Source organism: Pectinophora gossypiella, chromosome 6 (genome assembly GCF_024362695.1).
Source record: "Pectinophora gossypiella chromosome 6, ilPecGoss1.1, whole genome shotgun sequence".
Lineage (NCBI taxonomy): Eukaryota > Metazoa > Arthropoda > Insecta > Lepidoptera > Gelechiidae > Pectinophora > Pectinophora gossypiella.
In genome coordinates, this window is record NC_065409.1 from 6,282,039 (window position 1) to 6,297,387 (window position 15,349).

At 37.7% G+C, this 15,349-nt stretch overlaps 1 protein-coding gene across 7 annotated transcripts in view; it reads right to left on the minus strand.

Annotated features, from left to right (window-relative positions):
- LOC126367486 (RNA-binding protein Musashi homolog Rbp6) overlaps nucleotides 1–15,349 on the minus strand; it is a 516,475-nt gene that overhangs the window by 133,632 nt on the left and 367,494 nt on the right. For all 7 annotated transcript variants that reach the window (XM_050011016.1, XM_050011019.1, XM_050011015.1 and 4 more), the window contains one exon: nucleotides 858–906. In XM_050011016.1, coding sequence (XP_049866973.1) covers nucleotides 858–906 — 49 coding nt within the window. The remainder of the gene's footprint in view (nucleotides 1–857; nucleotides 907–15,349) is intronic.

The window sequence follows — 15,349 nt, forward strand, 5'->3', positions numbered from 1 at the left end:
AGGGAGGGAGCACAATACCGAAAACGGTGAGCCTATTTAGTGACGATGCCACCTCGAACCTCCGTTTCGCTTCGCTTCGTGTGAGTCGTAACTTTTACCAACTATAGTTGACCTCCCCTGCCCGCTCTAACCTTTATATGGGCTGGTGACAGGAACGAATGGTTATAGAATGTGACAGGTCTTACTCTACTGGTTGGGTTTCATCGAGGATCAGCTATATATTTCCGTTGCCAGTTTACCATAGCAACGACTTTGTGGCGAAGACGGCCAGTGAAATGAGGCGAGACGCGCACAAAAATGATATGTTTGCCTGTGACAGACATGCAAGCCTTTGAAGGTTCCTGTTTTTGTGAGGAAAAACAAGGTGACACGCCACTGCTCGTGCGTGCCTTCCGCGGGTGACTTTCCCGATACTAAAATATGTTATTGCTCTTGGAATTTACTTCGTCTTTTTACCATATAGTACATTGTATACGTTATTGATGATCGTACGGAAGAGACATACTTAGGTGCTCGAGTCTAAATCAGAACTTTGCTTTCGTGATTGATATGAAAATACTTGGTTGTTTTGTATAAGTAACTCAAATGACCTTATACCACTTTAATCGAAACTCCAAAACAAAAGTAGGCCTACGTTTCCTTTACTTACACGTGGCAGGAGCTGCCAACTAGAATTTAGTTACGTGATTGTAATGGTCAATTAATTATTGTTTGTAAGCGAGCATAATACTCCAGAACACGCAATCGTACAAATTTTAAGCCGTGATTATTGAAATTATAGGTTGGCCCTACTGAGTGCCCTTTGTAAGACATGGAAAACTTAATGTTTGATGGAAATTATGTTTGACAGTACTTACCTCTGTGCCTATTGGTTTGTTTGTCGAACATTAACATGGCATCCTCGATCTGCAACAAAAAAGACATAAAATAAACTTCATATCCTGAAAAGATCACAGGGAAAATAGTGAAAAACAAGGGCGTCGTGCGCGATTTGAGCCCCGCCCCTGCAATAAAACACTCCGGCGCTGTAATAACGAATAAGCACCGGTACAGAGTAAACCACACGCTGCAAATAAACTTTGATAAGCGGGGGCGAGCAGGTAATAACGTATTCATAGAGAAATAAATGGAAAGTCGGCGGTTAGGACACGAACAATACACGCGAGCAGAGATGCGCTGTCACCGCCGCCTAGCCTGCGCGCACCTAAATTTGGCCACGAAGGAGCATTTTTGAAATTCCCCATTCGCTTACAAAACAGTGATAAATCTCAAATAGAACGAAATTGCATCGTTAATATTCATGTTGACACCGAGGCATGACGGCTTTGCGTTACATACGACTTAATTATGAATTCCTTGCTTATTAACTTTTCAGATGTATATCAGATATGTCGTGGATCGCGAAGGGTACATAGGCATGACGGAACAGGCGGGTTGAAAATTGTGCGTGCGTACGAAAGCTGGATAGTAGAGTTTGACAGCGAGGGCTGAGGGGTTTGTCTTGGCAGCAGCGCGTCGCGTCGCCGGCGCCGGCCGTCCCCTGGGCGACATTACAGGGAAGGTCGACGCAACGCACTCCCGATGATCGATGTCGAATACCCGTAACAGGTGACCTTTCGCTGAATTATTTCTACCTGTAGAAATGTTTGTTTAGTGGTGATTTGTTTGAGCGGGAATTGCTTTTGTTTGGCCACGCGTGAAGCGAATAACCCTCTTTGGTGGTGAATAAAAAATTAGATTTAATTTCGTGTGGCTTATAATTGGCTTTGAGTCAGGTGTTGGCCTGACGAGAAATGCTTTACATGAATTCGTTTCATAATCACGTTAGCTGTGGGGTACAAGTATAACGTTAACCTTAATTCTTTAAGCAGAATGGTGTCGAAGGAAGTTCTCGTACCTAGCTTTACAAAACAAACAATTGACCGGTAAAATGACTGGTAAGTAAATTCAAGTATATTTCGAAACAAGTTGTATAAGCAAGCCGGTCTGCGGAAGATGTTTGACACAACTGCACGATGTGCAGCTTGGTCTAACAAGCTTGCTAACTCTACTCGTACATGCAGTGCCAGTGCAGATAACAAGCCAGATGCAACTCTTTGCATAGAAATCTGTCTGGATAACGGTCGCCCCACGGTGAAAGATACAAACAACATCCATGTTTTACGACGTTCGCCCTCATCGAAACCAATTTTGCAACGCTTCTGCAAAGCTCATTACGGAAAGTACAAAATCACGACCTTAAAGGCTACATGTCCCATCGATTACGTCACTCAGGCTTTGCCCAAAGAAAAACATCGAGTCGTCTTCTTGCGACATTTAGATTGTGACCTAATGCGGTATTGTTACGGACAATTTGTGAGGCTTACCTCGCGTCATTACTTTCATTCATGTTTGTGATTGGGTAAGGCAGACAAGGACAGGCAACGTTGTAGAGGTCGCTCCCTGGGGGCATTCCCTTGGGTGACGTTATGGCGAAACCGAAGTTACGCGCAATGATCAACGGTGATCCTCAGTCGTGTCTTTTTGATTTAATATTGATTTAGGTTAGGTTAGAGTTGGGCTCGATTTGACCGGGTTAAAGCTTGGATTTTGATTATTTGATAAATTTTGGTTGCAACAGTACAACAGTGTTGTCATTTTAACTTAACTATCACTTTGTATCGTGGTTTACCCGTGCATCCCTACGAGAAAGGAGTGATCTTATGTATAAATAATAATAATAATAAAAAAGCTTTATTTTTATGCGAATATTTTATAAAAAAGTAGTGGTTAAAACCTTCTTTTAAGCTTTTACCTTTAATCTATGCCAGGACAAAAAATGTGTGTAGATTATGCAGTAATAGATCAATACCTACACAATAGTCGTTGGCTATTAATTTCATTATAATAATATGTCAATTAAAATATTTCCAACTTCCATTGTATCTAACTTTTCAAAACAATGCATCAATTAATACGAGTATTGCTGTAGAGTCTTTAATTTCCGATATTTTTGCCACAATAGTGTTCGTTATGGAATACAGAATAGTATTCAATTTTTAGCATAATATGTTAAAAAATACAAAGGTATTATTATAATGTCAAGTGTGATGCTCAATGAAATATGATGATATAATAAATAATTCTATTAACGATTATTTGGAAGAATTATTTAAAAAAATATATGTCAATATCTATAGTTAGGAATCTTTTTGAAGCGCAGTAGGGCTATATGTCCTTTTAATAGGATCACGGAATAGAAGAATTTCTCCTAATTTCTTCTTTCATCCCAATGAGGAACTTTCCAAGCGACGTTTCACAAAAAAATATAGATGACGCTGAAGACATATGCATCTTATCTTTTTTTTTATTATTTATTTTCTTATAAAAACAATGTTACAAACACTGGAATACAGACATCGGTAAACCCGTTTGTTTTTGGGTATAAATGATGACTACACCCAGCCACAATTACATCTTCCACCCATCACTATTCTGATCAAAATAAAGAGAAGCAATATAAGTAACAATATAATTCTATACGTATCTGATCCAAATATCAAGCAACGATTATTTTTATAATTATATGCCTCAGCCATTAACTTATATTTTTGAATAATTTTGTACCCCGAGGGATGAGAAAATAGGTAATTATCACATTAAATAAACAGCGCCATCTTAATTTTTTGGGAAAGTACCCTGGAAAGCTCTCATTGGGGTAGTCAGTGGTACATCCATCGCAAAATGAAATAAATACCCACTGTCGAAGACTCTTTAGTTAGGCAGCGACTGCCTGGTCATTGGCTTGTCATTGAATGACATTTTCGTTTTAAGTATATAACATTTTTTGTCTTCTTTCATCTTGCTGTGCTCGTTTCTTGTTCCTGAATTGATGTTATATTTTGCCTATTTTCATTATTCATTTTTATTATCATAACGAGCCGCCCACAGTAAAGTCCGGTACACCCACACTTTACCGAGCTATCTGTTAGATTAACGTAATAGGTAGTATTTTATCCTAGTGGAAAATATAGTTACATGTAGTAAAGGTTACGCTGCGAATATTCTCAAGGACAACGCGCTCATAAAATGCAATTTGCATCAGATTGACATAATATCGTTATATGTAGAGTTACGGCCATGCATGTTCAACTCTATCTTATGTAGTCACGACGCAAAATTGAAAACCTATTTGTTTATTGCATATTCGTAGGAAATTGTAGTAGATTTTCTCCTAGTGGTTTTACAAATGGCATGCGATGTGCAATATTCTAGGAAATGTAGTTCTGAGTGGGAAAGATCAAGGCTCTTTCTAAGGCAATTTTCTTAGAAATGTCTCTTTGCAGGAGGTCCGAATCACAATACTTAAATCAAGTTACCATTAAAGATTCATGATTACACTACATAATAATAAAATCAAAAGTATTTAATACTTAAATATACTTTCAATTACACCTTATATTTTCAGTCACAACTGTCTCCGTGATGTAGTGGTTAGAGCGTTAGTCTCTAGATTTAGAGGTCCCGGGTTCGATACCCGGTGTAGCCATATCACAATAAAACCTTTGATATCTGTAGTTTGGTTAGGAAATTGCGGGCTGATCACCCGATTATCCGAAAGTAAGATGATCTGTGTTTTGGCACGTTAAGCTGTTGGTCCCGGGTAATATTTACTGATGCAAGTATGAAGTCGTTACAATGAGTCATGTTAGAGGCTTTAGGTGGGTTAATAGGTATTAATCCTGACACCAGGGTTGATGGGATCGACATTGACCTCACAACCTACACGGGAGAATACGAAACGCAACTATAAGTTCGATATTTTATTACGTTTTTCGATAACGTCACGGCCTCATACAAATGTCATACAAATTCGATAGTTATTTCCAGTTTTGATGATTACTTGAGCCCACTGTGTGTTTTGCTCGGACAAAAAATGGTTTTTTTTTGGGAAACTATATAGATAGATAAAATACTTTATTGAGCACATTAGACACAAGATACAGAAATAAGGACAACAGATACAGAAAGGCACAACAGGCAGCCTTACTGCTCGTGTAGCAATTTCTCCCAGGCAACCTTTGGGTACAAGATTTGTTTTAACAGTAGTAGTTGTTGTAATAGTAGAGGGTTAGTGCATTCTAACGTAAGAACTATCTACATGAAATAAGTACTAAATAAATACAAGATTGTACTACTAGTACTAGTGTAAAAGTACTGGTCTATATTGTATAAAAATTGAATAGTCTAATAACCTATCTGTGTAGGGTTGAATCGGCATAAAATTCACCTTTTAATATTCTGCGTACGTACGTGGACCCTACCGTAGCCGATAACTTTAATAATACTGTTCTAGTGTTTTTCACACATCGGATGAGAGACCGGATTATTATCCTTCAGAACAAACTTTCTTACTATTACTTTTTGTGTTATTATAAGGCTTGAAATCCAATACTGTTCCTCCCTCGTAAGTTATTTGCAGAGCGCAGTATACATTTAATATAAGGGTTTATTGGAGGTTTTCAACTGTACTGGCGGGTTGGTGGCTATAAGGCAATGTTGGTAGCCATAAACACCACAATAAACAAATAAAAGACGCGACGTGTCGTGGCGCGCCCGGCCTGCCTGACGTTGCATTCGGATACACTGCCATAACAACTGAACGAGTTTTCTTTTTACCCGCCTGCGTCGAAACAAAAAGGAGGGTTATGTGTTTAACTGCTATGTATGTACGTGTGTATGCACGTCTGTTACAACCTAACTTCTAAACCGCTTATCGGAATTAAACAAATGAGTTGTAACTAGAAGCGTCTTGTGGTTATAGGCTATGTGACGTTGCATAAAAATCAATATGGCGCCATCTAGAGGATATAAACTGAGGTCAAAAAAGAATCCAATTATAATGTTGAATGAAAAGGCTAAACTTACACATTTCAAATAATATATGTACAATGTAAAAAACCTAATAATATGTACAATGTACATATTATTAGGTTTTCCCGAGGGTTTAAAAAAGAAAAGCGCTCAAATATCTTACTCATTGATAAGTACCTAATGTTATATAAATAAAATTCGAAAACAAGTGGAAAAGTAAAATGAAATTGATTTTTGATCGTTTAAGACTGCCTAAAATCCTAGATTGTCTGTGACCCAGTCCCCTATTCTTTCCTATCAATTCGGTGTTTTCGTACAATTACGAAAGACGTAATATACTGTAATGCGTCCCTATTTGCGCTAAGTTGCCGGCCCTATTCTTAAGTGTTTTATTTAAGGGGGTGACTACGTCCTCCCTAGAGATACCAGTCGCATTCATTTGCTACGTGAATAGCACAACAACTTTCCCATCTAAGTTCTTATTCTCTAAGAATTTATGTCGAATATGGCTTGAGATTTTTTTGATATATATAAAAAACATAAGCACAATGCTCATCTTTGTCAGTTTTTCCCTTTGTTGTTAAAGAGATTTAATACGTTTAAACAGATTTCAAACGTCCAGGTAAGTATATTTTTCGGGATCTCTCTCGGAGCTCTAATAAAAAAAGATGATCCGTCTTAAGATGATTTTTATGTTAAAATGTCAGATAAGGTTCTGTAGTCACATTTTGATTGAAACGGTTCTTTAAAGGTCAATACGCCTTTGGAGGAAAAAAAAACTGAATATATGAATATGTGAGTTAGAATTATAAATGTGTAAAGTACATTATAAATTCAGGTACTTTCAGTTCAGTTGCATACATTCTCACTATTGGGGTTGGCCACAATATGCACGGTGGCCCAGAATTTCACGTTCAAAATGAAAAATTAGATAGAGGGGCTCATTAGCTACCAGAAACACACAAAAAGTTATCCCCAAACACTGTTGGTGGTTCATACTATTGGATACTAAAATAAAATCTGTCTGTCTTGCAATATTTGAGGTCTAATTACTTGGTTTTCTGCCCGCATTAAGGGTACTTTTGGATGTTTCTAAAAGCCTATTAAATAGAGCAGTTTTTAGAAATACTTTCAGGGTCCATGACTATCTCATGTGTTTATTATTCTTCGGCGAAATTTTAACAACTGTAACAATTTATGTCGAATTCTCACTTTGACTTCCGATAACTTTTTTTTATCTTTGATTTGACTTTGATTTACTTTGGATTGAGCGGTACACAGCCTTAGGCATAGTTGTGAAGTAAAATAAAATAATTATTAGGAAGGGATAGCGACAAAATGATTATTTCGGAAGTAATATGTCTGGAGTGTTTCTGGTAGGTAATGAGCCCCTCTATCTAATTTTTCATTTTGAACGTGAACTTCTGGGCCACCCTGTAAATCATCATAATGCGGCTTGTAATAGCAACTAAGTAAGTTAACAATCTCCTATTCATTTATTACTATAGAAAGGATCTACCACTACCAAAATAAATTTTAATCAGAAGCAATTATAAAAGACTATGAATTGAGTTTAGAAAATCAAAGTGATGACGATTTAAATGCTTAAACGGCATTTAAAAACCGGCCAAGTGTAAGTTGGAGCCCCCTTAAATATTAATTTTATTCTGTTTTTTAGTATTTGTTGTCATAGCGGCAACAGAAATACAAAATAATAAAATAAATAAAAAATCTCAACTATTTGACTATCACGGTTCATGACACACAGCCTGATGATAGACGAACGGACGGACAGTTTTAGTAATAGGGTCCCGTTTTTTACTCTTCACCAACAACTGAAACAGACTAAAATATGACGTCACTGTGCCATAAGTAGCCATTTCGTTTTATTCCGGTTGTAAACTCGTTGGTAATGAATGACTCGCGTTGCATCCAATGTGGTGATCCATCAAAGCTCGCATGCGATATCGCGATACTAAGTATAACCTAGCTACCAGCTACCGGTATTTTGTCAGTGAAAATATAGTGAAAATATTACCAGTAGATAATAAAGCTTTGTCCCGGTGGAGACACATCACAAAAATCACTTTGTGATACCTAGTTTGGTTAGGACATTACAGGTTGATCACATAATTGGCACGTTAACCCGTTGGTCCCGGTTACTATTTACTAATGTATTAAGTGAGTAACCGTTACATGAACAATGTCGGGAGTCTTTGGCGGCTCAATCATAACCCTGACACCAGTGTTGATGAGGCTGGTATTCCACCTCACAACCCACACGATAAGAAGTAGACCACTAGATAATAGACTTTTGTCCATGTTAACACATAGAAAGAAAGAAATAAACAGTTATTATTTTCGGACGCCCCAGATTATTCTTTAAGACACCGGCGAAGTTCAATACAGTTCTTTTACATAGACTAGATTCCGTGGGTCTTTGGAGTTGACATACGTCACGGCTTGGGACATGGGTATAGCGCTGAAGTATCGTCTAATTTTCGAATTTACAACTCGCTCCCCGCTGACTGTTACCCGGACAAGTGCCTAATATCTGAACAATCGCAGGCTATTTGCTCAACCAGTGCGCCGCACGTTTGTATGTCGTAGATGTCGTGTGACGCATTGATTTGCAAACAGACTGTCTGTACTGGTACTGTAGCACGAACTGTGGGGCACGGGTAAACACCTAAGTACAATAGGTTACATTCGAAATGACTCAAAGAATTGTTTTGGGAATTCGCTTCAGCATTGTGTGACGGCTTCTGTCTGTTTAGTGCCGTGATTGGGTTACGCATCATCGTTAATGATTAGTCAGTGCATTGGAATTCATGTTATTTCATCATATTCTCTTCGGGATATTACACTCGTGCAGGTTCGAATCGCAGCAATGGTTTTCGAATTTGATCGATCATAAATAATTATCACGTAGGCAGCGAAGGACATCGTGAGGAAACCCATATTCGGGAAACGCGTTTCCCTTTGCGGGTTGCAAAGTCAGACAAGGAGTCGCTTTAGAAAAAAAACCCGAAATGTCAAATTTTCAGGTAAGGTAAGTGGACCCAATGTTGTTGTATAGTCATGAGCAATATCATGTATCCAGTTGAGAACCCTGTCGCACTATCATATTTGACATTTAAAGAGACTTACGGTTTAATTTGTCAAAAAAGTTAATGTGACATGGTATCAAAGTGTATACATATTAATACTCGTGACTGTACCTAAAAATAACTAAATTTTGCGTGTTTATAAAATAGGTACTTTTGATAGGATTGTTTGTTTCTTTAAACATAGGAAGTGAGTTTCTTCATTTATAATATTTTTTCTGCCATCGTAAGTAAACCACGACAGCCATTGTTACCCTAATTCTCAGCTGCTTACAGTAGTGTTGACTATCTCGAGGAAACTTACACAAATATAACCTTCCAATTGCGCACCTTACGTGATGGATATAAGGATTATATTTGTATCGTAGAGGTTAACGTTTGACCAAACAGCTACGCACACAGTATGTGGTTCTGAACATAACTGTGTGTTTACACACATCGGCGAGGGTAAATATTTGTTGGGTCACTATCACTTCGTTTTCGAGAAGGCTCTTCGCTCTGTGTTCCACTTTATGGCATCGAAATGGGGAACATTTAATGGTATTGTTTCAAGGGCGGCGACACCATCGGTCAGCCTCTGAGAAGCATATTTCCAATTAGCACCACCAAGGAGTTGGGAACTATGCGCTAGTATCACTCAAGAAGCCGCACTAGCCAGTACTTGAATAGTTCTCGAACAATCGGTCGGCAGGCCGGTTAAGCGCACGTCCGTCAACCTACACCAGCACGAACAATGCCTGTCAGCTTTACAAGATAGAAGCCTTGCATTAATTAAGCTTGATTCTGAGTGAGTAGTGTAAACGATGCACATTCCAAAACAAAAGTATCCAAGACGTTGACAGCTCCCTGAGTCCCGTATTTATTGTTCTAGAATGTAGATGACTTAGCTAAAGCACTAAGAGATTGCATTTTCCCTGTTTACAGATAATGGTAAAGTAACAGAGTGGGAGTAAACTCAATAAAAACGAATCAGAATAAAACCACTCTTCGGGAAATGGCATAAAGAAAAAGTTTTAATTTGTTTAAATATTTCCGCGGCTGGAAGTTCCCTCAGTGGGTCTCAAGTTTCGTGGGCCGGCATTAAGTTGCCCGCGGCAGCCTAATGGGACAAGCCACCTGGTCTTAAAGGCGACATAACAATTAACTTGAAGAAGAAAATATTAGTTGAGCTAATAGAGCCACTCAGATACACCCCGGCCTTTGCCCTCCATAAATAACACCCCTTCCCGAGTCGCTTCTACAATTTTGTCGTATTTTCGTAATGATTCTCCGAAGAGAGAAAAAGAAAACACGCTGAAGAGGTCAGCAACAGTTTATTTCTCTGTTTTTATAGACGAATTGATTGGGATGCGGAATAATCTCGAGATAGAATTGGTTTTCTTAGAAAATGTTTTTGGATGAGAGCTCGTTTCCTTATTAAGAGTTAGTTATACCTTATAATCGCCTATGTTCATAAAATGGCATTATTTAATATGTATTTCATAATCAAAACTAGTTTTTATCAAGAAAATATTTCGACTTGATAATATGTAAAGAGAGCGGCTTTCTTTACTCATTTTTTAGGGAAATAAATGTCCAATTCAAGTAGTACAAGCTCTCAATATCTCGAAAACTACAATCTAATTAATATTGAATATAGGAATTGTTTGGAATGCCCAACTACTTTACGCTAGAACAAAAGACATAAAAGACATTTTCAGAAGTCGTCGACCACGTCGGCGGGGTCGGTATCGGGGTCCTGAAGTGTTTGGTGTCGCGAGCTGATTGGCTGCCCCTATGGCTAGAGTAATCGGGTCATCGGGATCGTATATTACATCCTTAGGATGCCGATACTTTCCAGTACCGTCCCTAAGTGGGATGTATTCGGAAACAAGTAACATTTACTTATATGTGTAAAATGAATATAATTATTTCTGATAAATTAGAATACTCAAATTACTTGGCTAATGTAAGTAAGCAATCCACGCATAAATCAAATATTAGTAGAGTTAAACATACAACATCAAAGAGCCAAAACTCAAATCTTATCAGCAATTACGTATTTCTCAAACCGTGAAAAATCTGTGCATAAAATATGAGAGAAGTTTAGGAAAACCCAAAAACGTTTTTCGTATTTGAATAATTACTTTAACAAACAAAGCAGGCCCGAATCCACTTCATTACTTATTAACCCACGCTTGAGTACGAGACAAACAGAAAACACCAGTTCATGTAACGGTTTGGACAGTTTCAACCGATACTTTGACCCGATTTTGCGGTGGTAGTTCGTCCGAAATTGCATTTTTATTTGAAATACAACTTTAAATCCAACTGAGGGCGCTATCTACCTGTACCGCTGCCTACAAAATATAGTTCCCAATTTAAGTTAGGATTATATTTTGCTGTTGTGTTGTTGTTGTCGTGGAGTATGCTCCTTACCCTCTACAGTTGATTGATATTCAATATAATTTTAATTACCTATAAATTGTGTTTAATTTTACGATTTCTGTATCCAGCCAGTTAATCTAGAAATAGAAATAAAAGTCAGGCAGTGAATCGTCCAAGCACAAGCATGTCGAGTACGCGGCTCTGAAAGCTTCATGGGTGTTTGTGCTTGTGGCGTTTGAGGCCTTAGGGTAGTGAGGGAAATTGATCAGGCAGATCGGCCAGAGGCTCAAAGTCATGGGGCGACCCTAGGGCCGGGGCTCACCTGGTCTAACGCCTATCAGTGGCTGTAGAACGCGGCAATGCCGTTAGTGTAATGGAATCGTTTTGACCAGGTCAGACTCAGAGCATTTAAGCGTCTTTGTGACGAAGTTACGCATGTTTCCGATTTACTATAATTGTTTAGATGTACTATAAAATAATAATTTTATTGAAGCCAGTTTAGGGTGATTAAAAATCAGTCTCATCTTCCTTTGTGACTGATTTACGAATTTCAATTAAGAATGACATAAAAAAGAGAACGACGTCAGGCCACTTTCGTTGATGACGTCATACTTGTGTATTTCTTTACAAATTCCATGGAAATGTATGGTTTTGATGTTGCGTAAAAAGTATCTCATATGTGCTGATGTGTATGATTGGTATTCAATATCTATTACTGTTGATTTTTATACGACAAATAAACACATTATTACACACAAACACAAAACAGGTATACAAGGAAAAACTAAAAGTCCGCAAAGCTGCCCTTATTGCTAAAAAAATAAATAAATAAAAAACTAAACTGATCTTATCGATCGAAATATTTTATTCAACAAGTATTATACTTAGTAACTTAGGGTTTAGATATTGGTAATAGTAAATAATAAGGACCTCTGACATCTACAGAGGTAATTTCGAAGCATCAGTGGGCGGTTTAAAAAGCTTTATAGAGCAATTAATATTGTAAAACAAGAGTTGGAATGAGTAAGGATTAATTACAACGACCATAGGCTCTGATTGGAAATCTGTGTTCTTGAAACCATCGAAACACTTCAAAGACAGAATAGATTCTATTGTAATCCTTCAATAGACTTGCCTACATCAAAGGAGAATGGAGCTTTGTGTTACAAAGAAGTTTCAAGATTTAATAACATCGGTTTTGTATGATATTTAAGCAGGTCCGTCTATTGAGAAGTAATTTGGTGGAGTCAAAATTTATTTTGTTTACAAAAAGACAACAAGAAGATAGCAAGTGAAAGAATAGGCCTTTGATAGACAAGAATGGAGAATGTTACACTGATAAGAGCGTGGCTCTTAAATTAGTAATGACAAAAAGACAGAATAGATGATGGTCACTAGCATTGTCTATAATTATGTATTAATGAAAATAGTTTTTCTTTCTTGAATTTTTATTTGAAATACGACATAAATCCAACTGAGCACGCTCTTCTGTCCGCTCGCTTATTACTTGAATTCTTTCACTCCCGGATATAAAATAAAGTTAGAAGAAGGGACATGTTCACAGAGGTCGTATTATCCATCTACTACGTAAAGGACAATGTAAAGGAGTTATTCCCTGCACGCAAAGTCACGCTCAGCGGCTAGCTGGCTATAACACCGAACAGGCCTCTCGTTTTAATGATTAGGGTAATTCCCAAACTTCATGAACGCTTCAAAAGTTGGAACCTGCCGGGTTGGGCGGTGTTAATTATCAACTTTTTAAAAACTGCAACTCATAATAGACAGCCGAGTCGAAAGATGAATGATGCGTCAGCTTTTTAGTTGCGATTTTTTTACCCGAAAGTTCGCCGGGAAATGTCGGGACGTGAATAAATTGTTTGATAACAACATGCTTTTGATAGCCGAATTATAAATGACCGGAAATTTGTAATTTTAGACAATATTTTTCGGCCCGGCAATATTTGTGGATTGGGTTCGTATTTTTCAGTGCGTTGCTCTGTTATTGACAATCATTGGAAAGCTATTGTATGTGGCATTGTGATACGAGCTGTAGATTTTATGTAATATAATTTACATAATAAAAAAAAACGATATTGCCAACGTAGTAAAAAAGTATCGTTTGTCGGAGTATTTTTAATGAAAGTAACGAAGATGATATTATGTAGATGTACCTATAACATGGATGGATGGAGCGGCGTGTTGGAGTGCGCTTCCAACTCTTTCCATTTGATTGGGAGTCTTGTGCCTAGCAGTGGGACGTATAAAGGCTGTTTACATTTACCTACATGTACAACAGTTGATAGAATTTTTAAGTAGGTATTCGAGAATTAAGGCTTAACCCTCTTTGTGTTGGAAACATAATAATAATGAATTTTCCTTTAGTACGTTCAGATTCAACTGGACCTATTTTCCGAACGCAACTATTCTCCGTAAAATATTTTAATTAAACACGATTTGGGATTAACGGTCCAACTCCACTGTACATCGCTAAAATGCAGCCAAAACTTGCAGGTACGCTTAATTGATTAGCCATGTTCCACCGTATTGGATAGCGTAAATGCTTTGACTATCAGCACCTAACTACCTGAGTTAGTGCTTGATACAAGATAGTATGCGGTTTGAAAAGTAGTTGGGGGCTTTGATCAACTATTGGGGCTATTTTTGTCGAAGAGCGTACTTCAGGTACTTAAAAAATTTTTGCGTAAATAGGTACACAAGAAAAAACACAATCTTTATTTTTGTATGCAGAATGTTTGGTTCGTAACCGTGAAGAAGTGTAATGTAATACATCCTTAACCTATATCACCTACGGTAGATTTAGAGGACCCTTGTGACCAGCAATGGATTGTGTATAAGCCATTTTTGAATCATTTTACTCAATAGGGAGTATAAAATAGTAAGTAAGTACTCGGTTCTGTTATAGAAAATGCCTTTTGTAGGTAAAATTTTCATATTTTTAAGTTCTTAAAATACTATTCATGGAAAATTCAAATTTAGTCAGACAAGAAATTGAAGACTTGATAAATAATGAAAAAGAAACATGAAATTTCTTTTTAAAATACCTGATGTATACCGTTTAAAGTTACAACTGAATAGACCACGCGAAAATGCTCTTACATTTTTCACGTTTCCCTTTAGAGACTGTCCATGAGTACAAAACTGCGGAAAATAAATAAAAAATAGACTCGACTACTTCCACTTTTATTATTAGCTTGAGAAGAATGGCGGTCCGGAGCGCGTTCGACGCGCAAGCGATCACTCGCTAACGTACCATAATGACGCTACTCAACTTCACTCGTTAGTCTTACATGTAGATTGTTGCCAGTCATTACCTATGGGAAAAGCCGAGCTTTCATACGTTCGCCCCATTTTCCAAATTACTTATTGTTTACAAAGTAAGACTCGTCAGCGCGGAAATGAGCGCAATCTATAGTGTTTGCTGCCAGCGTTTAAGTTCGAAAAGTGTTTTAAGAAAAGTGAAAAGTTTACCTGCTATCTAGACGCTTCACGGAAGTAGGTTACATATCCGCAACGATAGTGTTCTGCACCTTTGGATTACGTTCAAAATCTTTATAAAATTATGAAGCAACTTGAAACTCACGCAGCCTAATAACAATACCGAATCAGCTATCTCAACAGTATAATTCATTCATCATCTCATTTACTGAATTATGCGACTGACGCTCTCCATCTTGGGGGCACTTATCATGAATAGAGTTGACATCCATTGTGATATTTTATTATTACTCTGTGGAATGCAACGAAGCGGGAGTAACTGTTAAATCCTCACAATGGAGATTCTGTCTTCGTTTTAGGGTCGAGTGCGCAAAACTTGAACAAGGATCTTGGTTTCAAAGAAATGTTAAGGATTAATGGCATTAATCTTGAAATAAGACAAAGTTGGAGTTGTGGTCGGCGGAGAGGATTATTTATGTGGAGTGCGGTGCTTGAGCGCCGGCGGCACATCTTGTGGCGGTAGAGCGTGACGTCACAGCTCACAGACCGCGCTCGCGCCGCCCCAC